Source organism: Crotalus tigris, unplaced genomic scaffold (assembly GCF_016545835.1).
Source record: "Crotalus tigris isolate CLP2741 ecotype Arizona unplaced genomic scaffold, ASM1654583v1 scf7180000021465.51407817327:1047546, whole genome shotgun sequence".
Taxonomy (NCBI): Eukaryota; Metazoa; Chordata; class Lepidosauria; order Squamata; family Viperidae; genus Crotalus; species Crotalus tigris.
The window spans coordinates 983,806-1,010,598 of NW_024098522.1; the positions used below are offsets into that span (position 1 = coordinate 983,806).

The 26,793-nt window shown below is 41.9% G+C and overlaps 1 protein-coding gene across 1 annotated transcript in view; it reads right to left on the reverse strand.

The window, feature by feature from the left end:
- SEPTIN11 (septin 11) overlaps positions 1–26,793 on the reverse strand; it is a 125,591-nt gene that overhangs the window by 67,045 nt on the left and 31,753 nt on the right. The window contains 1 exon segment of the mRNA XM_039318708.1: positions 382–496. Within this exon segment, the coding sequence (XP_039174642.1) occupies positions 382–496 (115 nt within the window).

Sequence of the window (26,793 nt, forward strand, 5' to 3'; positions counted from 1 at the left end):
ACAGTTGCAGCATCCCTGTGGTCATGTGATCAAAATGTAGATATTTGGCAAGTGGCCTACATTTATGATGGGCTGCATTGTCCTGGGATCATTTGAGGAGTTTGGTCCAGGCCATGATTTTGCAAACGATGCCAAATTGTGGACTCGCATCATTTTGCACCATAATGATGTCATTGGCATGATATGTATGGTGTGATGTCATTTGCCCTTCCTGTGAACACAGGCGTTGGCACAGATCCTATTAATATATGCCTGCTGAAGCTTCCTGCCTTACACATGGTTATCTTTAAGAGGAAGGAATTCTGTATCACGAACGTAGCTTGCTGCATTTGGAAATAACGCAGAAAGTTGCTTCAGTGGAGCCTCATGAGTATGACTTACCAACACAAAGGATGTTGAAGCAGAAACCTTGTGAGGTTGACTTGTTCACCAGCTGATCAGGGAGGCTATCAAAGCCGACATGGCCTGACAGGGCGAGATTTCGAAGGTCGTCATTCTGCAAGTCGAAAGAGAAAAGTTTGAAGGCCTCTGCAGAACTAATTTCCATTTACTGTTTATTTATTTGCACAAGGTCAGGGCGCATTTTCTGTGGAGATGGCCATGAACAGCCTGGCTTTTCAAATATAGCCCTGTATCTGTATTTAATAACTTACACATATATTATTAAATATACAAATACAGAATTGGACCACTGGCCTATTTACCTAGCTATTCTGCTTGGAAACTGCTCTCCAAACATGTTTCCTTGCTGGCTATCCAAACTCCTTTTAAATGGAAATTGGAAAACAAATGGAGATGGAAGTTTGTGTACACAAAACAAGCAAGGAGACGTATTAACGGAGTTGTGTTAATGGAGACATCACCATTAAAATAATCCTAACCCTAGAGGAAATTCACGTATGAGGACTACCAGATCTGGTCTGCAAATATTTGGACCTGTCACTAGACAGGGCAGCAGAGATACACAGAAAATCATCATCCTTATTTATCTAGAGGTCACCACTTGGAGTTCTGCAGACCAAATCTGATGTTTATCATCCATCCATCCATCCATCCATCCATCCATCCATCCATCCAATTTCTATAGCTGTCCATCTCAGTCATTATTGATTACTTATATTGATAATACTATAGGCCAGGGGTCTTCAAACTTGGCCCTTTTATAACTTGTGGACTTCAACTCCCAGAATTCCTCAGCCAGGCACGCATGCCTGGCTGAGGAATTCTGGGAGTTGAAGTCCACAAATCATCAAAGGCCCAAGTTTGAAGATCCCTGGCCTATAGGCACTGCTCAATTAATGACCACAATTGAGCCCAAAATAAGCTAAGTGAAACATTTGTTAAGTGAGTTGCGTCCCATTTGATGACTTTTCTCGCCACTGTTAAGGGAATGACTGCCGTTGTTTTAGTAACACGGTTGTTAAGCAAATCTGGCCTCCCATTATCTTTGCTTGTCAGAAAGTGGCAAAAGGGGATCCCATGACCCCGGAGACACTGCGACCATTATAAAAGTGAGTCAGTACCCAAAAGCCTGAATTTTGATCACGTGACCCTGGAGGATGCTGCAACGACGGTAAGCATGATAACTACATGAAGGAAGAGTGAACAATCTGAGAAAGGAGGAGTAAAAAATTTGGGATTGGACTGGACTCAAAAGGAGAGAAGAAATTTTAAGGACAGAAAGCAATTTGTGTAGTAATGTAATGGCCGGGAATGTTTAGCAAAAATAAAAGTCACGGTAAATGAAATTGATGGGAACTAGATTTAACCTACTTCCTTTCCTTTTCTCTTTAATTTTTGGGTTTGCAGCTTCTTCTTTTCTGCACTGCCTTGAAAGGGACAGCAGAGTGAGTATGCGTGCTTGGGCACTTAATCTACAGGTAGTCCTCGACTTACAACAATTTGTTTAGTGATATTTTGAAGTTACAACGGCACTGGGAAAAAAGTGACTTAGGACCGCTTTTCTCACTTACTAGTGTTGCGGTTATCTCCACAGACGCGTGATCGAAATTCAGGCGCTTGGCAACTGACTCGTACTTATGACGGTCGCAGTGTTTGGGGTCACGTGATCCCCTTTTGCGACCTTCTGACAAGCAAAGTCAATGGGGAAGCCATTTCTAAGGATTTTTATTTTCCAGGCTTAGCACACAATGTTTACCGTTCTTGGTGAAATGCATTTACAGGCAGTCCTCGACTTACAACAGTTCATGTAGTGACCGTTCAAAGTTACAATGGCGCTGAAAAAAATGACTTATGACCGTTTTTCCCACACATGGCCGTTTTAGCGTCTCCAGGGTCACGTGATCAAAATTCAGATTCTTGGCAAATGACTCACATTTATGACCGTTGCAGTGTCCTGGGGTCATGTGATCCCATTTTATGACCTTCTGACAAGCCAAGTCAATGGGGAAGGTTCACTTAACAACGATGTTACTAACTTAACCACTGTAGGTGGTTCAGTTAACAACTGTGACAAGAAAGGTTGTAAAATAGAGCAAAATTCACCTAATAACAGTCTTGCTTATATGTTTTAGGCTCAATTTTGCCCAAAAGTCGAGGGCTACTCGTACTTTGCTCCATCAAGCAACCAATTTTTATGTTGTCACCTCCAATAGGTACTCCACGAACCTCTGTCGATTCACGAAGGTGAGTAAACTGGAGATGACATGATTATATGAAATGCTACTGACTCACAAACATTCACAACCCAACTTCCTCTGAATTTTAAGAGCAGCTCTTTGTGCAGTATCATTGTGACCCAATGCTTTTTATGCATCACTGTGTGGTTAGGACACGGAGCAAGGACTGTTATCTAACTTGCTCAAGAGAGACAAACTTAAAACAACTTGCTCACAAGGGTGGTCTCCACGGCTTTGGAGGATGCAGTGGCCTGCATTAAAGGAAATGATTGGAAACTGCTGGTAGGTAAAGATACCATTCCACAGCGTGTCTCAGAAGTTACAATGCTTTTCTAAGTTGTTGGTTTTTTTTAAACGTAAGGAGAAAACATTCAGTGGACAGGCCAAAATAATCATTCTTGCGAAGTTGTTCTGATTACCCAAGTTTGTTTTCAGATGGTCCGATGTTTGCACCATCTCTGCTCCTATCTAGGGGAACTTCGATATAAATGCTTTTGAATTGTTCAAAAGCATGCAAATGTGAGTAGATCAATAGGTACTACTTTGGTGGGAAGGTTACAGCATTCTATGTGCCTTTGGTGTATATCCATGTTGGCCGCATGATGACGAAAATTGTCTTCGGACAACACTGGCCAAGAAACAGAGATAAGCACCATGTCCTAGAATTGGACACAACTGGACAGAGGAAATCTTTACTTTTCCAATATAAATGAGGTTTTAAAAAAAGAATGCTATTGCGGTCAGTCTAGGAAACCAAGGGATCCTTCTTCCCTATCCCAAAATATGTGGAACAGTGTAAAGAGAAGGAAAAAATGCAACTGAAAGAACACAAACATGAGAGGGGGAAGAAAAAAGAGACCTTATGAATATTTCCTTGGCAACCCGACAAAATGCGCAGAAAGAAACTTGGTTAAACGTTTGGGAGTCATGTAGTAGCAGAAGATTTAGGCGATCCATGTTGAACTACTATTTATACAGGCAATCCTCATTTATTTAGCATCTGGTTAAAGTTACAACAGCACTGAAAAAAGTGGCACGACTAGTCCTCATACTTACAACCTACAACATACTTACAACCATGGGATCAACATTTGGATGCTTGGCAACTGACATGGATTTACGATGATTTCAGCATCCTGGGTTGATGCGATTGCCATTTTCACCTTCCCAGCTGGCTTCCAAGAAGCAAAAAGTCAATGGGAGAAGCCAGATTTGCTTAATGACCATGTGATTCACTTAACAACTGCAGTGATTCACTTAACCACCGCAGTGATTCACTTAAATCTCATAGCAAAAGGAAGGCTATAAAATAGGCACAAGTCAATTAAACAACTGCCTGTTTAGCTACAGACATTCTAGACCCCATTGGTACCCAATGTAGTTGTGAGTCGAGAACTATCTTCCCCTCCACTCCATCTTTTAACAGTATTTATTACTATTGTTATTTTTTTGCTTCATTATTTTAATGTGTAGTAGTTTTAATGTGTCTACGCTGCCCAGAGTCATCTCTAGAGAAGATGTGTGGCACTGGCACATAAATTTAATGAATAAATATTAAATAAAGCATACCGGTCTGGATTAACAAGGAGGCGATACACTGAAACGCTACAACTGTGTCTTAAGTAAACTGCTATTTGAGGCCCCCTGGAGGTAAAAGGTAAAAGTAAAGGTTTCCCCTGTCCAGTTGTGTCCAGCTCTAGGGGGCAGTGTTCCATGTTGGGGGAGCCAGCTTTGTCCGAAGACAACTCCTTTGTCATGTGGTTCGCCGAAGTGCAAGGAATGCCGTTACCTTCCCACCAAAGTGGTACATACTTATCTACCCGCATTTGCATGCTTTTGAACTGCTAGATGGGCAGGAGCTGAGCCAAGGAACGGGAGCTCACCCCATCACACAGCGCTCAGACCTTGAACCTGGGATGTCAGCTTTCCAATGACAATCAGCATCTTTAACCACTGAGCCGTCGCGCTCCCTGGAGGAGGGAAAATTAATCCTTCCACAAACTCTAGGTTTCCTAGCCCCAAATATCACTGCGGTTTATTCCAGGAAGGCAATAAACATGAAAATATTTCTAATATTAGAGAAACCATTTTACCTCCCATTTTCGCCCTGTGCCAAGCAGCACTTGCCAATTGTTACTTCCACGTTTCTTAAGAATTGCATATAACTTTAGGCTGGGTAAGTCATTTTGGTATAAGGTGCATTTTTTTCCCACCCTGACCTACAGACCAGACCAGAAACATCCTTCAGATTCATCTTTCAGTGTAAGTCTCCACAAAGCTAGTCATTCACAACCCTTTTCCTGTTTATATTAGTCATTCGTTATACAACTGGCAGCTTGAAAATAAAGGAACGAGGCTGTCCTAGTTACAGAAACATTTACTAGTCTGTTCTGCTCATCTAAAGGTTTACTCGAGTTAGCTTCCTATCCCGTCCTGAGTGCCAAGCTCTTAAAAAGTCTAGAGAGGAACATATTCACCCTCTGCCCCGGGTTGTAAAATTGTATTCACTGTGGATATGTCAAAGCAGATTTTTGGAATCTTCAAACAGTGGCATAAGAATTAACTCATAAGAACATTAATGTATTATAAAGCTTTTCATTCCTATCAGAATTTGAAGCATTTCTGATGCAACTAAGGATCTGGAGGCCACAGCCAGGAAGTTCAAGGAGTCATGTGAAAGCAAAAAAAAATCATGCAGAACAGAATATAGAATAATAAGAGTTGGAAGGGACCTTGGAGGTCTTCTAGCCCAACCCCCTGCTCAAGCAGGAAACCCTTATACCGGGGTAGGCAACCTTGGCTCTTTTATGACTCGTGGACTTCAACTCCCAGAATTCCTGAGCCAGCATGGCTCAGCTTGGAAACCTCTCCCTTTCCCCTCAGCATGGCTGGCTCAGGAATTCTGGGAGTTGAAGTCCACGAGTCATAAAAGAGCCAAGGTTGCCTATCCCTGGCCTAAGCCTAGGCCGCTTTATGACTTGTGGACTTCAACTCCCAGAATTCCTGAGCCAGCACGGCTCAGCTTGGAAACTCTCCCTTTCCCCTCAGCATGGCTGGCTCAGGAATTCTGGGAGTTGAAGTCCACGAGTCATAAAAGAGCCAAGGTTGCCTACTCCTGCCCTATACCATTTCAGACAAATGATTGTCCAATCTTTTCTTTAAAAAATTCCTGGCCTCCAAGGCCTATGACACCGTCAGCCCTATTTCTGCTGTTCCCAGAGGATAAATTTGGGCCAAGCTCTCAGTTTCCAATGGCATCATTTTTCCTTTTATGGTCAAGCTGGACATGTTTGAAGAATACACATCCATGTTGGCTCTTGAAATTCTCCCTCCAAAATGGGCTGAAAATACTGGACCCCACCCATCACATTCTCAAGATTACTTTTTTTTTTTAACTTTTAAGAAACTGCATTTTCCAACTAGAGAAAAAAAAGTCAATAAAGGATAGCTTCCCCCAGTTTCCCACACACACACAGTCCCCCCCCCAAAAATATACCAAGAAGGAATTGCTCAGCTAAAGAAGATAGCCAGAAAGTAGCATTTAAATCAGGGGTATCCAACCTTGGCCACTTTAAGACTTGTGCACTTCAAATCCCAGAATCCCCCCCAGCCAGCATGGCTGGCTAGGGAATTCTGGGAGCTGAAGTCCATAGGTCTTCAAGTGGCCAAGGTTGGACACCCCTGATTTAAACATTATTTCCAAGCTTTGGTGCATCCTCCTCTTTCTATCTCCAAAGCCTCTTTGCTCAGTTTATAAACTTGCCAATCTCCACTGCTTTTTCCCTGGCTCCCTTTCCTGCTTGTACTAATTTTAAAAGATGCCACATAGGCAAACTTTATCCAGCCAACAAACACAAGAAGTAACCCTAACAAAGCAAGCTCTTGATTTCATTTAAGTTCTTCCCATCCCTCCGAGGAATCAGCTCTTCCTCTGCAGCTCTTTTCCTTGCCAAGGAACGCTTAGAAGTTAAAAGCTCATTCTTCTTCTTAAGACACCCTGCTAAAAGAAAAACTGTTACAACCATTTAGTCACGCGTGACAACACAAAAACGCCAGCGGCAGCTGGTGGGAGACGTACTGGGGATCCTACACAGGATAAAAGCTTCTCTTCCTGTCATTGATACAACTCTTTTTGCTACTACGGCTAGTCCTTTACTTGCAACCATTTGTTTAACGATCAAAGTTACAAGGGCACTGAAAAAAGTGAGTTATTTGATAATAATAATAAAGTTGGAAGGGACAATGGAGGTCATCTAGTCCAGGGCTTTTCAGCCAGTGGTACGGGTACCACCTGTGGCACATTGGCACCTGGCAGGTGGTAGGCAACCATCCTAGAAAAGTGGTAGCGGGGGAGGGGAATGAGCTGAACCGGTGGCAGCACCGCACAAGCCTGAGCGAAGAGATGGCTGGAGCTGCAGGGCTGCCAGCAACCGTTCCTTATATGTTTTAGCCTCCAGTCCCCTAATCATCTTTGTTGCTCTTCTCTGTACTCTTTCTAGAGTCTCAACATCTTGCACACACTTGGAATGATATTGTGTTTTTTTTTTTTTTGTACTTACAACTGTTGCAGCACCCCATGGCAATTGACTCATATTTATGACGGTTTCAGTGTCCGGGGTCATGTGATCCCCTTTTGTGTCAAGTGGGAAGCCAGATTCACTTAACAACCGTGTTACTAATTTAACTGCACTGATTCGCTTAACAATGGTAACCTAAGAGCCATTTGCGAGAAAGGTTGTAAAATGGGACAAACCTCACTTAATAACGGTCTCGCTTAGCAACGGAAGTTTTGGGCTCAGTTGTGGTCGTATGTCGAGGACTGCCTGCATATGTCTGAGGTGAGTACAGTTATTTTACTTTTGGAAAGCAGTCTGTGCAAGAGAGCTTAGGACAGGGTAGCATCCAAACCTACATATTGCAATGATGTTGTCAAGGCTGCTAACACCGGATGTTCTTGCTTGACAATATATGAAGAAGCAGACATGTTTTATTTAACCTGTGTATCACTTCTAGAATCAAAGACAGACAATATTAGAAGGGAGAGGGGAAAGTATGTACTCGGGAAATAGTTAGCCATAACAATATTTCAGTACAGTATTATTCAAGGTCAGTTGTAACCAGAGGAGAAATGGGAGGCAAAGTTCACACTTCAAACTAATTGGAGAACGTAAATGAAGGAGTGAGTTATGCTTTCTTAGTGAGTTATGCTTTCTTACGGGTGATTGGGGGAAGGAGTATTCAGTTTTTGGCTTCATTATGTACATGCCGAAGCTATGTAGCAATAAAAGGATTCTTTAAGGTAAACAAGGCCTCAAAGTTCTTTGAAAAACTTCTTCTTTCGGAACCATGACCTACGTTTAAACCGAGAAGATCGTATTCAACTTCCCTCAGTTACAGATAGTCCTCGATTTACGGCCGCAATTGAGCCAAAAATGTATGTTTCTAAGCGAAATATTTGTTAAGTGAGTTTGTCCCATTTTATGACTTTTTTGCCACCGTTGTTAAGCGCATCGCTGCAGTTGTTAAGTGAGTCACACGGTTGTTAAGTGAAGCTGGCTTCCCCCCCATTGACTCTGCTTGTCAGAAGGTGGCAAAAGGGGATCATGTGACCTTGGGATACTGCCACTGTCATAAACGTGAACCACTTGCCAAACATCTGAATTTTAATCATGTGACCATGGGGATACTGCAACGGTCGTAAGTGTGAAAAATGGTCATAAGTCACCTTTTTCAGTGCCGTTGAAAGGTCACTAAATGAACTAAATAAGTGCCTGAAGGCAGGACAAGAAGCAAAGGATGGAAACTAATCAAGGAGAGAAGCAACCTAGAACTAAGGAGAAACTTCCTGACAGTGAGAACAATTAATCAGTGGAACAGTCTGCCTCCAGAAGTTGTGAATGCTCCAACACTGGAAGTTTTTAAGAAGAGATTGGACAGCCATTTAATAATAATAATTATAATAATAAAGTTGGAAGGTACCTTGGAGGTCATCTAGTCCAAACCCCAGCTCAGGTAGGAAACCCTATACCATTTCAGACAAATGTCTATCCAATCTCTTCTTAAAAACTTCCAGTGTTAGAAATGGTATAGGTTTTCTTGCCTGAGCAGGGGGTTGGACTAGAAGACCTTCAAGGTCCCTTCCAACTTTATTATTATTAATCATCATCATCATCATCATCGCAGTCAACCAGATGTTCAGACTGGATTTGGCATTTTGTCTACCTATCGAGTACTTACCAAGGACCTGGGATAGGCAGATGTGGATGTTTGATGGTGTTACAGATATCATCTGTAATAACTACTACTACTACTACTACTACTACTACTATTACTACTACTACTACTACTGTTGTTGTAAGTTGAGGACTATCTGTACAAGCAAGTAGAAAGCACAAGAAAGCAATTCAAAAAGGCTACTATTGTACATCCTCAACCCTCACTTTGAAAAAATGGCTCTTTGCTCCATTTTGCTGAAAGCACTTTCTGGAGACAGTGTTATCTTTTTACAAATATTCCCCCTTAACACAATAATCCAACTCTGTTTTCTACAGTGAGACCAAAACACTGGTCTTCAAGGCAAGCTGTTTGATTAGAAGGTCTATTCAAACTCAAAGCAATAACAGCAGGACTTCTGCCAAGCAGTGATATATATAAAAGGTTATTTTCCTTAAGACTTTTAAACAAACCACTAACTTGGAATAGATTCCTGTATATCATGGTTCTCATTTCAGATTCCTAACCGGCAAGAAAAATTGAATTTTTATGAATCATCGCACAGTCAGCCAGATGTTCAGACTGGATTTGGCATTTTGTCTACCTATCGAGTCCTTACCCAGGACCTGGGATAGGCAGATGTGGATGTTTGATGGTATTACAGGTATTGTCGCAGGATGGAAGCAGTTCCTAGTAAGGCTGCCTTTTGCAATTGACTAATAGCGAATTTGTCAATGCCAATGGTGTTCAAGTGGTGCTCCAGTTGTTTTGCGATTGCACCCAAGGCACCTATGACTATTGATACTACCCTTGCTTGCTTTTGCCACAATCTTTCTATTTCTATTTGTAGGTCTTTGTATTTTGTCATCTTCTCCAATTCTTTCTTGTCTATTCTGCTGTCTCCAGGCACTGCCACGTCCACTATCCAGACTTTTTTGTCTTTCTTATCGACAATTGTTAAGTCTGGGGTGTTATGTTGCAGGTTATTATTATTATTATTATTATTATTATTATTATTAGTAGTAGTAGTAGTAGTAGTAGTAGTAGTAGTAGTAGTAGTAAAGCAGCAGCAAGGATAAGAAACAAGCCTAGGAATCATTCCTGCAAGGCTTGTAAAACTCGTAAAAAAGGAGAAACAGACGGGAGAGAAAAGAGAGGGCAGGCAACAGCAACGTGACAAAGTAGTGTGAAGAATTTCCAACGGCAAACTCCAATCAAAACCAGATTTTATTCTGCCTTTGCAGGCCTGTCTTTAACTGAATTGCTGCATTTAACCTGATAAAGAAGAACATAAATCAGTCATATCCAAAACTCCCTAGTGGAAATGCCAAACTGCTACTCCACCACCATGGCAGGTTTCATGTTTGAGAGCTAAAATAACCTGAGTCCTAATGAGCTCAGGAAAACCGGAGAGAGCAGAGGGTTTAATGTTTCCAGCTGCAACTTGGACTGCATGCCCATTCGCTTCCCGAATTTCCTTTCCCCTTTTGGAATAAGAAAATCGAAGCCAACTATTTCAAGGGCAAAGGAGAAGGGGAACATTCTTGATTACAAGAACAGGACTCTGGATACGAAGTCCAAAACTAGTTAAGCTGGAAAAATACCTTTTTAACAGTTGTGATTTTCATATACAGGTAGTTCTCAACTTACAACCACAACTGAACCCCAAAATTTGTGTTGCTGAGACGTTTATCAAGTTTTGCCCCATTTTACGACCTTTCTGGCCACAGTTGCTAAGTGAATCACGGCAGTGGTTAAATTAGTAACAGGGGTGTTCAATGAATCTGGGTTCCCCAGTTGGCTTTTCTTGTCAGGTGACAAAAGAGGACCACGTGACCCTGGGACATGGCAACCGTCATAAATATGAGTCAGTTGGCAATCATCTGAATTTTGACCACGTAACCACGGGGATGCTGCAACGGTCCTAAATGTGAAAAAGGGTTGTAAGTAAACTTTTTCAGAGCTGTTGTAAGTTTGAATGGTCACTAAACAAATGGTTATAAGTTGAGGACTTTCTGTATGAGAGAGGCCTCAGAGACTATCCGAGACATAATGACTGGGTCTAAAATGCAGGCAGGAACATCACACACTAAAGGACACAATCTTTGCCTAACATTGGAAAAACGAACACTTACCAGCTGAAGAAGTACTAATTAAGAAAGTTCTAGAGCAGTGGTTCTCAACCTTTTTAATGCCGTGACCCCCAACCGGTCGTAGGTCGAGAACTACTCAACCGGTCGTAAGTCGAGGACTACTCAACTGGTGCAGCACCGTTTGCAGACTGGGACTTTTGGCGGGCTCAGCAGGGCAGAGACAGCCTGGACAATTCCTATTGGCTTTTGAAAGACAATAGAATTAGACTCTATTCAAGAGAGTCTATTCTATTGGCTTTCAAAAGCCAATAGAATAAAAGGGAGTAGCACAGCTAAGGAAAAGGGGGAAAAAAATGGCGGACTGCGTTGTTTGGCAACCCCCGTGAAATGGTCGTTCGACCCCAAATGGGGTCCCGACCCATAGGTTGAGAACCACTGTCCTAGAGTGTGCAGAAATGGATAGATTGACTTTAAAGATAAAAGAGAAAGAAGACTCAGTCTACTTTAGAACACGGGATAATTTCTATCAATGGCTAGAAAGACGAATTAGAGAGAAAGTTGAAGTCCACACATCTTAAAGTTGCCAAGGTTGTGGATCCCTGATTTAGGGTGTTTCTCACACTTACGAATGGACATCTGATCAAAATTTGGGCATTTGGCCAAATGATCACCATGTGCAACTTTCCCAGCTAAGCAAATTCAACGGGGAATCCAGATCCGCTTAACGACTGCATGAAGGGAACATAAAATGGGACGCAACTCACTTAACAACTGCCTTGCTTAACAACAGAAAATTTGGGCTCAATTGTGGTCGGAAGTCAAGGACTATCTGTGTGTGTGAGTGCACACAGACACACACACACAAATATATAAAGGGACACACAGACAGAAGTGTATCCATTATAACATTGAAATCTATCCTGCTTTATTCTTGAATACGCCTGGTCAACAAAGCAAAAAGGAAAACATTTTCAGCGGTAGGGCCAAATTGGTACATCTACTGAGCCATTTTTTAAAATAAGCAGCTGTCTTAAACTTTACATAGAGCAGGCTTCCCTTGGAGACAAGGATAGTTTTGCAACCAGACAGAAGACACTCAAAGCTATACCCACCATCTCATTAAAAAGTCTCAAGTTACTTTGAATACCAAAGGGTGGCAGAAAGATGGGATGTCAATAAATGAACTATAATTGGAAACTGGTGGGATGCTGAGGAGTGTAAAATCCCTAGCATTCCAATCCCTTCATTAACAGCCATGGTAGAAGAAGATAAATATAGTTTAAATCAGGAAGTGCGGATGGAATTCAATTCATATTTATCTTGTGTGATTATACTTTAAGAGCCAGCTTGATGCACCACGGCTAGGAACAGGGAGAACGTGACATCTAGTCTTACCTTAGGCACCAAGCCAACTGGAAGAGTCAATTCCTTTCTCTCAGCCCCAGAAAGAGGGCAAGGGCAAACCACTGGCAAAACGATGCCAAGGAAACTGAAAAACCTTATCCAGGAGTTGAGATTGTCTTTTTTTTTTTTTTAACACATTTTATTGGTTTTTTTAAATTCTTAAGAAAAAGTACTCAGGACTCACCATGGTGGTTGGGTGGTCAAACATTCAAAAGCAGTGTTTCTCAACCTTGACAATTTTAAGGCATGTGGACTTCAACTCCCAGAATTCCACAGCCAGCATTGCCCACAACTCCCAGAATTCCACAGCCAGCATTGCCTTAAAATTGTCAAGGTTGAGAAACACTGTTCAAAAGTAAAGACATATATAAACAACACAACTCAATAGATTTTACTATCCCCTCTCTATTCCCCTCAATTAACATGATACATTTAAATATTCCATTTCTATTTTAAATTTCTATTACTATTAAACCTGTGTTATAACTTTATCAGTTAAAATTACAATAGTTTAAATTTAAAATAAGAAATCATCAATTCTAATTCTTAATCTCTCACATCCCTCATTTTATCACCAATCTCATTTATTTCTTCTTCCACTATGCAATAGATATCCTAATAGCAATAAAATATTGATCAGCCCTATATATATATGTAATTCCAAAGTCAATCCATCTCTTTAAAATAATGAGATAATATTAAACCTTAATTCATTCAAATTCATCAAACAAAATTCAAATTTTCTCCAATTACTTATCATGCCTTATCATGTCTTTGTTGTCATACAAGAAATCTATCCTAGCAATTTAAAACACTCCATAAAATTTGAGATTGTCTTAAAGGCACATACATTCATTTTATTTATTGAGCTTTTTGCTGCATTTTCCTTTTTTGCACTTTTCAAAGCAAAGGGCAAAAATTCTTCCGTTTGTCAATTAAATATCCCTTGTTCCTTTCCATGGATGTTCTACTCAATTTTGAACTAACCCACTGACTCTTTTAATAAGAGAATCCGTGCAAAATCAATCTATCTGCATAGGAACCAGTATCTTTGGGCATTAGCTTTTGGAGCTAAGTGCTTAGCTTTGACACACAGTCAAAGGCAAATATATTAATTGTGCGTGTGACATTCAGCAAAAAAAATATTCTAAGATGCAAAACGGAGTCATAAAAATAGCTTAATTGAGACATTTGAGGGGAGGGGTTAGAAGGAACCTTGATGTCATTGATAGACAATTTCTTTTCGTTGTTGTTGTTGTTACTGCATTAATAGATGAGCACAGAAACTAAGAATCTTTCAACTTCATTACCATCAGCAACATGCAAGTTCAAAAATCTCTTGCCAAAGTTAAGCGAATCACTGCAGTTCTTAAGTTAGTAACATAGTTAAGTGAATCTGGCTTCCCCATTGGCAGCAAAAGGAGATCACATGATCCCGGGGCACTGCAACCGTCATAAATATGAATCAGTTACCCAGCATTCGAATTTTGACCCTAGGGATGCTGGAACGATGGTAAGCATGAAAAATGATCATCAGTTACTTTTTTCAGTACCATTGTAACAAAACAGAGAAAGTTTAGTAAATCCATGTCAATTAAAATATGGTTTCTTAAATTAATACAGTTGGCTGAGTTTGCATTGTGCATTGAACAATAAAATAACTATGCTAGTCTGGAGTACTGTGCAAACATAATCTATACATATAGAGTAGCTGGCCACTAAATAATCCCCATAAATATTTGATAAGAAAATAAAGTTTCGTAGGGAGGAAGTAGGACGGTAAGAGGAGAGGGGGAGGGGAAGAGTAGGAGGGGAGGAGAGAAAGAGGAGGGAAGTAGGGAAGGTTTTAGAGAGGGTGGACGCAGCCTGGGGGGAATGGGCAGGCGGTACCAATGGTTATGAATTTATTTTATTCCAAAATTGTATTTTGTATGATGTACAAATGGAAAAAAAAAATAAAAACTTTTAATAAAAAAAAAAGAAAATAAAGTTTCCAGGCTGCAAAATGTTGGAAGAATATTGTCCCATGCTGGACTGTGGCCATCACTTACGAACAGAAGCCAATAAAATGCTTGCAGTTTATCACTAAGTCCATTTCACAAAAACCTTGTAAGTAATTCCTTCAGCAACACAACTGCACGCAGAAAACCACTTCTTTGTGCATCACACTCCACACATCATTGAGACTAGAATTTCACTAACAGAGTTGGAAGGGACCTTGGAGGTCTTCTGGTTCAACCCCCTGCTCAAGCAGGAGACCCTATACCAGGGGTAGGCAATCTTGGCTCTTTTATGACTCGTGGACTTCAACTCCCAGAATTCCTGAGCCAGCCATGCTGAGGGGAAAGGGAGAGGTTTCCAAGCTGAGCCATGCTGGCTCTGGAATTCTGGGAGTTGAAGTCCACCAGTCATAAAGCGGCCTAGGCCTAGGGCCAGAGATAGGCAACCTTGGCTCTTTTATGACTCGTGGACTTCAACTCCCAGAATTCCTGAGCCAGCCATGCTGAGGGGAAAAAGAAGTTTCCAAGCTGAGCCATGCTGGCTCAGGAATTCTGGGAGTTGAAGTCCATGAGTCATAAAAGAGTCAAGGTTGCCTACCTCTATACCATTTCAAACAAATGACTGTCCAATCTCTTCTTAAAACCTCCAGTGATGGAGCACCCACAACTTCTGGTGGCAAGCTGTTCTACTGGTTAACTGTTCTCACTTGTCAGGAAATTTCTCCTTAGTTCTAGGTCGCTTCTCTCCTTGATTTGTTTCCACTCATTGCTTCTTATCCTGCCTTCAGGTACTTTGGAAAATAGGTTGACCCCCCTCTTCTTTGAGGCAGCCCCTCAAATATTATGTCACCTCATCCTTCTCTTCATTAAACGAGACCTCTTCAGATGATTAGTGTTGTCCCCATGCTGGACTCTGACCACCACTTGCAGCTTATTACAAAACCCATTTCAGAAAACACTTGCAAGCAATTCCTTTGGCAACACGACTGCACTCAGAGAATCACTTCTTGGTGCGTCACACTCCGCACATCACTGAGACTAGAATTTCATTACTTCAGGTGACAGAGAAGTTACCATTCAAAAATTCTTCTTCTTCCTTCTTGTGCCATATCTGTTACCGGACGTTGGCGATCATGTTGGCGATCCTGTTTTTATCAGCAGCCGCACGAAAAAGCGCTGCTGAGTTTTGTCCAAACCAGTCCCTTAGATTTTAAAGCCACGATGTTCTTCTTCTGCCTGGACCTCGTTTGCCTTCAATCTTTCCCTGGAGGATTAAGTGGAATATGCCATATTTTTCTGGGTGTCGCATCACATGTCCGAAATATTCTAATTTTCGTTTTTTAATTGTTTTGATGATTTCCCTTGGTTTTCCCAGGCAGCTTATCACCTCAATTCTGATCTTGTCAACCCAGTTTGTAAATCCACATTTCAAATGCTTCTAGTCTCTTCAGGTGGCCTTCTGTCAGAGACCAACTCTCTACTCCATAGAGCAGGATAGAAAAAAACATAGCATCTGACAAGCCTGATTTTCAGTCTTAGGCTTAGGTCGTGACTGCAGAAGCAGTTCCCCAAATCTCAGTAAACATTTGCAGCCCCAAAATGTTTTTCTGTAAAGATGTCCTGGAACAGAGTTAAACAGAGATCAGGAGACAAGATAGGCTTACCATATTTCCATAGAGTTAAAATGAGCTTGTACGGGCAAAATTCAGCAATCCTTCAAAATTTATCTCCACTTTATTGGGAATGTTGGATGGTTAAACCTATGTTCTCCCAGTCAAAAGGGCAGTATAAGCAGCTCCCACTTTGTCCCTGGCCAGCCCACCAACTGGCGCGGGCAAGAGAGAGTTTGGGGTGGGTAACTAAAGCTGTGATTGGTCTTTGCAGATTTTCTTTTCTTGAAAACCAGTCAGGAACACAAAAACAAGACCATGCCACTTAAACCAGAGTTTAAGGTAAATTTATCGAGTGGGTTGAAAGATAGGATGATGGAAAGCATAAGCAACTAAGAAGTCAGATTAAAAGTTATGCAAATTATCATAGGCTATATTCTGAACAATATGCCTATCCCTGGTCAACTCTGAATTCTGCAGCTGCGTTCAATTAACCCATGTTTCCCATCTGCAGGACACAGTGATCCATGAATTCATCAGGGGGGCAGAGTCTGCATGATAGCTAGCCTGAAATATGACTTATTTGTGGTTTTATACGTTGGGCAATCACAGCTATACAGAGGGAAGAATTTTAAAAGCTCTAGTCTGTAGCGTACAGATCTGGAAAGAACAAAATGTTATTTTGGACTTCACTGTATTCCCTCCTATCCTTCGACAATCTGAAATTGATTTTCTGCATCCATTTTCATCGGGGTGTCGTTCAAGGGAAGGTGTGTCACATTTCAGTTGCATTGATGGAGAACTGAAATCAGGAACTAGACTGGGGGAAGATTTCTTCTCTGTAGCTTTCACTCCATTAACCATGATTTTCTTCTGGGCCACCATGAATTTACTGTATGTATATATGTCTTTATGCATTTATCAAAAATAAAGAACTATTCTAGCTCCGGGGTGTCAAACTGCCAGCCCGAGGGCCGATTGCATTATGCAGAGGCCGCACCCACCCCAGCTCCGGCGATGTGAAAAAAGTCGCAATTCCTCGCGACACGTCACGTTAACGCGGAGAGTTTGACACCTGTGTTCTAGCTCATTGGTCTATGACGTTTTACAACAGTGGTTCTCAACCTGTGGGTCGGGACCCCATTTGGGGTCGAACGACCATTTCACAGGGGTCGCCAAACAACGCAGTCCGCCATTTTTTTCCCCCTTTTCCTTAGCTGTGCTCCTCCCTTTTATTCTATTGGCTTTTGAAAGCCAATAGAATAGACTCTCTTGAATAGAGTCTAATTCTATTGGCTTTCAAAAGCCAATAAGAATTGTCCAGGCTGTCTCTGCCCTGCTGAGCCCGCCAAAAGTCCCATTCTGCAAACGGTGCTCCACCAGTTGAGTAGTCCTCGACTTATGACCGGTTGAGTAGTCCTTGACTTACGACCGATTGGGGTCGCAGCATTAAAAAGGTTGAGAACCACTGTTTTACAAGATTTTAGTTTTTCTCCTATGTAGTTTAAGGTCTATGCCAGTGATGGCGAACCTTTTAGAGACCGAGTGCCCAAAAAAGGGCCCCGCCCCCTGCCCCCACCCCGCCGGGCCTCTCACCGCCTCCAGGGACCAGCGCAGATCGTCCAAGCAGCCCAGCAGCGCCATGGTGGCCACGCCCTCTGCCCACGCCCCGCAGGCCACGCCCTCTGCCCACGCCCCGCAGCATCAACTGTGCGCGATGGGGCATGAGGGCAGAGTCTTGTCTACGCTGCCTGGCTGCCATGTCCTTGGCTGCTCTGCTCCCCGTGGGCCACGCTCAGGGGCGACTCCTTCAGGGGGGCTGCTGGTGAGGAGGGGGTCGCAGGGGGAGGCAAGGCTGGGGCAACGGCACATGTGCCCACAGAGAGGGCTCCGAGTGCCACCTTTGGCACCCGTGCCATACGTTCACCACCACTGATCTATGCAGATCTGGTGGGGAGGCAGGAGAAGATTCTATCAGTAAACTGATGATGCTCACCTCTGCCATTCCCGTGGTGGAATGTGGTCTGGAGTCCCAGGAGGGAGGGGTTGCATTCCTGAGGAGCAAAAGCCAGCACAGTTTTTAGAGAGTCTGTGTGGGAAAAAGAGGGTGAAGACAGCGCCTCCCTAATAGTTCCCAGAGTGTATGATTTATGGTGCAAGTACTGTCATTGGCTTTAGTTTGGCAGGATTTCTGTCTATAGGTGAGGAACAATAAAGGAAACTATTTAGCAATAATTCTATGTGTGTTTCTGGGTTTTTGGAGATTGACGCCCCCCCAGCCCCCCATTCTTACTCCAAGGAAGCTGTGAGTACCTTGAACACAGAATAATAGACTGGACGAAGGAGAACAAGCTGAAATTAAAGTTGCTGTTTGTAAGGAAAAGGTTGAAATCCGGGTTTCAGGAGAATCCTGTTCTGGAGGGGGCGCAATCTCCCGCCCCCCCCCAAAAAAAGCAGGTCTGCACTTTGGAAAGTTTGATCACCCAGATGTGCACATGGTGGCTAAACCAAGGAGTGCGTTTGCACAATTACGCGCTGTGATGCTTTTCAGACTTTGCAACAGTTATCTACACCTTGAGTACAGCCCATTTTGACTACTGCAATGCACTTTAAGTGGGGCTAAAGACATAAATTACAAAATATGGCAGCCAAGTGGTTGTCCAGAGTAAGGTTCAGGGGTCAAATGATCCTTGTATTACAAGACCTGTAATATTTTAAGTGCTGCTGTTGATTTTAAAGCCCTAAACCAGGGGTAGGCAACCTTGGCTCTTTTATGACTTGTGGACTTCAACTCCCAGAATTCCTGAGCCAGCCATGCTGAGGGGAAAGGGAGAGGTTTCCAAGCTGAGCCATGCTGGCTCAGGAATTCTGGGAGTTGAAGTCCATGAGTCATAAAGCGGCCTAGGCCTAGGCCAGAGATAGGTAACCTTGGCTCTTTTATGACTCATGGACTTCAACTCCCAGAATTCCTGAGCCAGCCATGCTGAGGGGAAAGGGAGAGGTTTCCAAGCTGAGCCAAGCTGGCTCAGGAATTCTGGGAGCTGAAGTCCACGAGTCATAAAAGAGCCAAGGTTGCCTACCCCTGCCCTAAACCAATGTTTCTCAATCTGGGCAACTTGATGATGTGTCAACATGCTGGCTGGGGAATTCTGGGAGTTGAAGTCCACTCATCGTCAAGTTGCCCAGGTTGAGAATCACTGCCCTAAACTGATTCCAATCTGATAATCTACAGAGCTTCTGATCCTGCTTGGCTACTCAGAAGAGCAAAAGAGCATTTCCAAAGATACCTTTGTGGCTAGAATGATGTTCAACTATCAGACACCTAGACAAGAAGCAACATCTTGTGCTGAAACGATGTTAAAATATCAGAAAATTCCAAATACCATTTAAAGGCCTTTGCTGACAGATATACAGTTACTGCAACCAAAACGGTTAGAACCAAAGCAACATGGGAAAAAAAACAACAAGCTACAACTATCTGCAATATTATGATGGTTGGTCACAAAGACCTATGTTTAGCACTGGATTTTTGTCTATTTTTGTCTATTTATCAAGTCCTTCCCAAGAACCTGGAATAGGCAGAGGCTGTTTAACAATATTAAGGGTATTGCCACAAGATGCAAGCTGTTCCAAATAAAGCTGCCTTTTGCAATTGATTGGTGGGTGTTTTTGTCATTGTTGACAAGGTTTCAGGTGGTGCTTCAGATGTTTTGGGATTGGAATGAAGGTGCATATTACTATCGGTAGTATCTTTGCTTTCTTTTGCCGTAGTTCTATTTCTATTTGCAGGTCGTTGTATTTTGTGATTTTCTCCAGGTTTTTTTCTTCTATAAATAGTCCTTTTGACTTGAGCCCAAAATTTCCAATGCTAAGCCAGACAATTGTTTAGTGAGTGGTGCCCTATTTCACCACCTTTGAATCGCTGCAATTCTCAAGTTAGTAACACGATTGAGTTGAAGTCCACAAGTCTTAAGGCTGCCAAGGTTGAGGACCCCTGTTCTAAAGTCTCAGAGCACTTTAACCTCTTCTCTTACTATTACTTTATCTATTTTTCAGTCCTGCCATTCTTGCTGGTGGGCAAGTGGTATTTCTTGCACGTGTTGCTACTTTGTTGCTACTTTGTCATGTCTTGTTTGCAGTCAATCTGTGCAATCTCCTTGTAACAGCAAACTAGGTTAGGGTTATTAATATTCCTTTTTTTAAAAAAGGAATCACAACAAAATGCACATTAAAAGAAATCTAAAGCAGTAAAGTAAAACAAAGTGAAGATATGAAGAAATGACTACCAGATGTTAATGCACTTATTTAAAAGGCTGTCTTAGACCCCCAATTTGCCTCATTTGGAGATTAGATTAGATTAGGTTAGGTTAGATTAGATTAGATTAGAATAGAGCTGGAAGGGACCTTGGAGGTCTTCTAGTCCAGCCCCCTGTGCAAGCAGGAGGTCCTATACCATCTCAGACAAGTGATTATCTAGTCTCTTTTTTAAAATCTCCAGTGATGGAGCGCCCATGATTTCTGGAGGCAAAGCTGTTCCACTGGTTGATTGTCCTCACTGTCAGGAAGTTTCTCCTTAATTCCAGGTTGCTTCTCTCTTTGGTCAGTTTCCAACCATTGTTTCTCATCCGTCCCTCTGGAGCTTTGGTGAACAACCTGACCCCCTCTTCCTTGTGGCAGCCCCTCAGATACTAGAATACTGCTATCATGTCTCCCCTATTTCTTCTTTTCTTTAGACTGGCCAAACCCAAGTTCCGCAGCCATTCTTCGTATGTTTTGGTCTCCAGGCCTTTGATCATCTTAGTTGCTCTTCTCTGAATTTTTTCCAGACTCTCAACATCTTTTTTGTGATATGGTGACCAAAATTGGGTGCAGGTTATTTGGGAGACCAGAGCTTGGCCAATGATGCCATTGCTTTGCAGTCTCTGTGATTATGGGAGAAGATTCTTTTAAAGTGGCCCCAATCCATTTAGGCTCTAAAAGTTAAAACCTGTTAAATATACCACCCCTGTTTACCAAATCCCTTCCTTCATGGTACAGAATAAAGGGATCAGCTGGTATCTTATTTTCCATCTTTATTCTCTATGTACATAAAAGAGTAAAATCTGGAACAACGAAAAGCCACTTCCTTTTCGGACAATTTGTGTTGTTTCCAGTGGCTCTGGAAAGTTTTGTCTTTTGATATAGATACTGTGTAGATTGTTGCTATTAACTCCTTTGGCCTTTTATCTCTTCCCTTGCTGTTCACCTCCTTTTCCCTCTCTCTGCTTTCATCCATGTTTGCCAGTAAGCTGTTTTTGATGTTTAATACAAATCTCAAGCTATATTTTTGTAGCTGAAGTGAGTGGCAAAGGTGCCTAATCTGGATACTGCGATAGTGCTGGGGGCAAATTCAACTGGAAATTACCCACCATAATTTTCCAACAATACCAAGACTTTGAACTGAGCTTGGAAACAGACCAGCATCTCATGCAAATGCAAGCACATATTAAAGATCAAAGTCCTAAGGCACTGAACTAGTAATATATAGTGTGTGTTAATTGCAGCAAGGAGTACGTAGGCCGTACATCATTAAGTCATTAAAAAAATAGAGACTTGTTATGATTTTGTTTGAAAGTACAAGTTTTAAATTGCCATGGCAAAGACAGATTTATACAGTACAATTTTTAAAAGACACCATTTATAATTGGAGCAATTTCATCGTTTACTTTTAGTTTATAATTTCTTTGTAATTTCTGGAATTAAACGCTTTTTCATATGTAAAGACTGAGGTTTGCTTATTACTGGAAGGAATGATCTGCTTTTGATATAATAATAATAATAAAGTTGGAAGGGATCTTGGAGGTCATCAAGTCCAACCCCCTACTCAGGCAGGTAACCCTATACCATTTCGGACAAATGGCTGTCCAGTTTCTTCTTAAAAACTTCCAGTGTTGGAGCATTCACCACGTCTGGAGGCAGGTTATTCCACTACTTAATTGTTCTCACTGTCAGGAAGTTTCTCCTTAGTTCTAGGTTGCTTCTCTCCTTGCTTAGTTTCCATCTGTTGCTTCTTGTCCTGCCTTCAGATGCTTTGGAGAATAGCTTGACTCCCTCTTCTTTGTGGCAACCCATGAGATATTGGAACACTGCTATCATGTCCCCCCTCAGAAAAGTGTGCCAACTTTGAATTTTAGCTGATGCACTTGCAAAAATCTAGCATCTAGCTAACTATAACTGATTCCTTAAAACTAAGTCAACTCCCATCTATTCAGATGGAAAACCATCACAAAATTCCAGGGTTGTAGACTAGACCAAGATGGCAAAAAAAAAAAAAAAAAAATCCCAGAAGAACACAATGGTAAACCACAATGATGCCAAGAAAACTTGTAGAGTCCTATAGGATTTTGATGAAGAATGAATGAATGAATGAATATTATCCAAGCTCAACTTGGAGACTTCATTTTTAATTTCATAATTAATTTGTACTAGATGCTCCTGGGGAGGAAAGCTATGGCAAATCTAGACAGCATTCTAAAAAGCAGAGACATTACCCTGCCAACAAAAGTACATATAGTCAAGGCCATGGTTTTCCCAGTTGCAATGTATGGTTGTGAAAGTTGGACCATAAGAAAGGCTGAGCGCAAAAGAATTGAGGCCTTTGAACTATGGTGCTGGAGAAGACTTCTGCGAGTCCTTTGGACTGGAAGGTGATCAAACCGGTCAGTCCTAGAGGAGATCAACCCCGACTGCTCTTTAGAAGGCCAGATCCTGAAGTTGAAACTCAAGTACTTTGGCCACCTAATGAGAAGGAAGGACTCCCTGGAGAAGGGCCTAATGCTGGGAAAGATTGAGGGCAATAGAAGAAGGGGACGACAGAGAATGAAATGGCTGGATGGAGTCACTGAAGCAGTAGGCGTGAATTTAAATGGACTCCAGAAGATGGTAGAAGACAGGAAGGCCTGGAGGAACGTTGTCCATGGGGTCGCGATGGGTCGGAGACGACTTCGCAACTAACAACAACAAGAAGAAGATGCCCTATTTGGATACTAGATACCAATATCATTCTAAGTGTGTGCAAGATCCACAAATATTTGGGGCCCTCTCCAGGACCTGATCTGTGCTGCATAATAACTTGTATGCGTTCACACAGCACATTCAGCCAAAGCGAGCAAACACAGGTAATCTTCAACTAACAACTGGGATGCTTAGCGTCCATTCTAAGCCACAATGGAGCCCCTCAAAGCTATTTGTGGCAGGATTCCAGACTTCCAATGGATGCAAACACCCCCATGGTCAAATGCATTTTTGGTTGCCTGGAAACCGGCTCACCTTTATAGCCAGTTGTAGTGTTCCACAGCCATGTGACCACAGCTTAAGAAGGTTTTTGCTGGTTTCTGGCAAAATATGTCATAGAATACACTGATTTACTTAATGACCATAGCACTTGCTTAACAACCATAGTGCTCACTTAATAACTGTGGTATTCGTTTAAGACAGGGGTCTTCAGACTTGGTCCTTTTATGACTTGTGGACTTCAACTCCCAGAATTCCTCAGCCAGTGTGCCTGGCTGAGGAATTCTGGGAGTTGAAGTCCACAAGTCATAAAAGGGCCAAGTTTGAAGACCCCTGGTTTAAGACTACCATAAATGATTACCATGAGCCGTGCTGGCGCAGTGGTTAGAATGTAGTATTGCAGGCTACTTTCATTGACTGCCGGCTGCCAGCAGTTCGGCAGTTCAAGTCTCACCGGCTCAAGGTTGACTCACCCTTCCATCCTTTCCAAAAAATGAAGAACCAGATTGTTGGGGGGAATAGGCTGACTCTGTAAACCGCTTAGAGAGGGCTGTAAAGCACTGTGAAGTGGTGTATAAGTCTAAGTGCTCTTGCTATAAAAGAAACATAAAATCAGGTCCTGACATGTGGCTGCTTAGACTTACGATTGTCAAGACTTACAGTGGAAATTTGGGACTCCATTGTGGTCATAATTCAAGGACTACCTGTACTTATTTTACCTTAATGTGTGCTGTGGAAACACAGCCAACCTAGCAAAATCATGTCCCAGTTAAAAGTCATGTCCCAATTAAAAGAAGTTAAGTTAAAGCATGCCGTCAGATTGTACAATCTCTGATTTGATTCATCATGGGAAAAAAGGAGCAAGTTTTTTAAAAGAATCCCAACTAGTTTTCAAAGAGGAAATAATATTTAGTCCTGCGTGATTTACTTTTCAGGTTTTCTGGCTGACTTGGTTTAAAAGAAAACATATGGTACATTCAGGGTTTAAGGAATTATATTTTTAAATTAAGTTAGGAAAATAATTACATAACATAAAATACAGAACGCACACATGCCTATTCTCCAAAACAATGAACATTTATTCCATAACAACTCAGAGAGATATTTGGCAGCTTTTATTTTTCCTATAGAAAATGATTTTTAAATATGTATTTCTCCTCTGCTAATGTGCTTATTTAGTAGACGATGGTTCCTGGATTCTTATTCAGAGTTAGAAACTGTTAAGTGAATCTGGCTTCACCCACTGACTTTGCTTGTAGAAAGCCAGCTGGGAAAGATACAAACAGTGGTCACGTGACCCCAGGGCAGTGCAACTGTCGTAAGTACATGTCAGTTGCCAAGTGCCTGAATTCTGATCACGTGACCATGGGGATGCTACAATGATCATTACATGTAAAAACTAGACATAAGTCACTTTTTTCAGTACTGTTGTAACAACTTAGAATGGTCACTAAACAAATAGTTGTAAGTCAAGGACTACCTGTATTCCCTTGCTTACTATAATGAGCAAGTTAAAATTACATAGTAATTATAGGTGGTATAGGTGGTATAGTATAGGTGGTACCTTGCTCAATAGTAGTAACTGTGAGAAGGATCTCGGAGTCCTAGTGAACAATCACTTAAATATGAGCCAGCAGTGTGCTGCAACTGCCAAAAAAGCCAACACAGTGCTAGGCTGCATCAACAGAGGGACAGAATCAAGATGACGTGAAGTGTTAATACCACTTTACAACGCCTTGGTAAGGCCACACTTGGAATACTGCATCCAGTTTTGGTCACCCCGATGTAAAAAAGATGTTGAGACTCTAGAGAGAGTGCGGAGAAGAGCAACAAAGATTATTAGGGGACCGGAGGCTAAAACGTATAAGGAATTGTTGCTGGAATTGGGTATGTCCAGTCTAATGAAGAAAAGGACGAGGGGGGACATGATAGCAGTGTTCCAGTATCACACGGGCTGCCACAAAGAAGAAGGAATCAAGCTATTCTCCAAAGCACCTGAAGGCAGGACAAGAAGCAGCAAATGGAAACTAATAAAGGAGAGAAGAAACCTAAAACTAAAGAGAAACTTCCTGACAGTTAAAACAATTAACCAGTGGAACAACCTGCCTCCAGAAGCTGTGAATGCTTCAACACTGGAAGTTTTTAAGAAGAGATTGGACAGCTATTTGTCTGAAATGGTATAGGGTTTCCTGCCTGAGTAGGAGGTTGGACTAGATGACCTCCAAGGTCCCTTCCAACATTATTATTATTATTATTATTATTATTATTATTACAATCGAATTATAACTGGCTGGATTGGACTAGTTTTAATTGCCTCTTGAGTTCGACATAGCAGCACAGAACAGATAGTTCACTTAGTGACTGTTTGACATTACAATGACACTGAAAAAAAATGACGTATGACCATTATTCACCCTTACAATCATTGCAGCATCCCCATGGTCATGTGATCAAAATCCAGACACTTGACAACTGGCATGTATTTATGACAGTTTCACTGTCCCGGGGTCACGTGATCTGCTTTTCCGACATTCTGACAAGCAAAGTCAATGGGAAGCCAGGTTCACTTAACAACTGTGTTACTAACTTAACTAACAATTGTGACAAGAAAGGTGGTAAAATGGGGCAAAACTCACTTAACTGTTTCACCTAGCAAAAGAAATGTTGGTCATATGTCAAGGACTACCTGTACAATAAAAGCCCTGACATTATTGTCTAGGACAGGGGTAGGCAACCTTGGCTCTTTTATGACTTGTGGACTTCAATTATCAGAATTCCTGAGCCAGCATGGCTGAGCTTGAAAACCTCTCCCTTTCCTCTCAGCGTGGCTGGCTCAGGAATTCTGGAAGCTGAAGTCCACGAGTCATAAAAGAGCCAAGGTTGCCTACCCCTGCTCTGCTTCTTGGAGTGTATTCTATAAATAAACATTAGGAAGAATTACTTCAGTCAAGATGAGCAAGAGGGCCAAAGGGAAAACAACTTCAAACACAAGAATTAGTAGTAATAGTAGTAGTAAAGTAGTAAAGTTGGAAGGGACCTTGGAGGTCATCTAGTCCAACCCCCTGCTCGGGCAGGAAACCCTACACCATTTCGGACAAATGGCTGTCCAGTCTCTTCTTAAAAACTTCCAGTGTTGGAGCATTTACTGCTTCTGGAGGCAGCTGTTCCACTGATTAATTGTTCTCACTGTCAGGAAGTTTCTCCTTAGTTCTAGGTTGCTTCTCTCCTTGATTAGTTTCCACCCGTTGCTTCTTGTCCTGCCTTCAGGTGCTTTGGAAAATAGCTTAATTCCCTCTTCTTTATGGCAGCCCCTGAGATATTGGAATACTGCTATCATGTCCCCCCTTGTCCTTCTCTTCGTTAAGGACAAGGGGGGACATGATAGCAGTATTCCAATATTCCAATTCCAGTATTCCAATATTCCAATATTCCAATTCTTGTAAATGGCCTGCAATACCTTTTTTTTGGGGGGGGGGGGAATGAGATACACAACTCTTGTTGTTTTTTTTTTCCTCCCACCTCTAGACTCCATCACCATGTTCCTGCAAGGCTTTACAATATT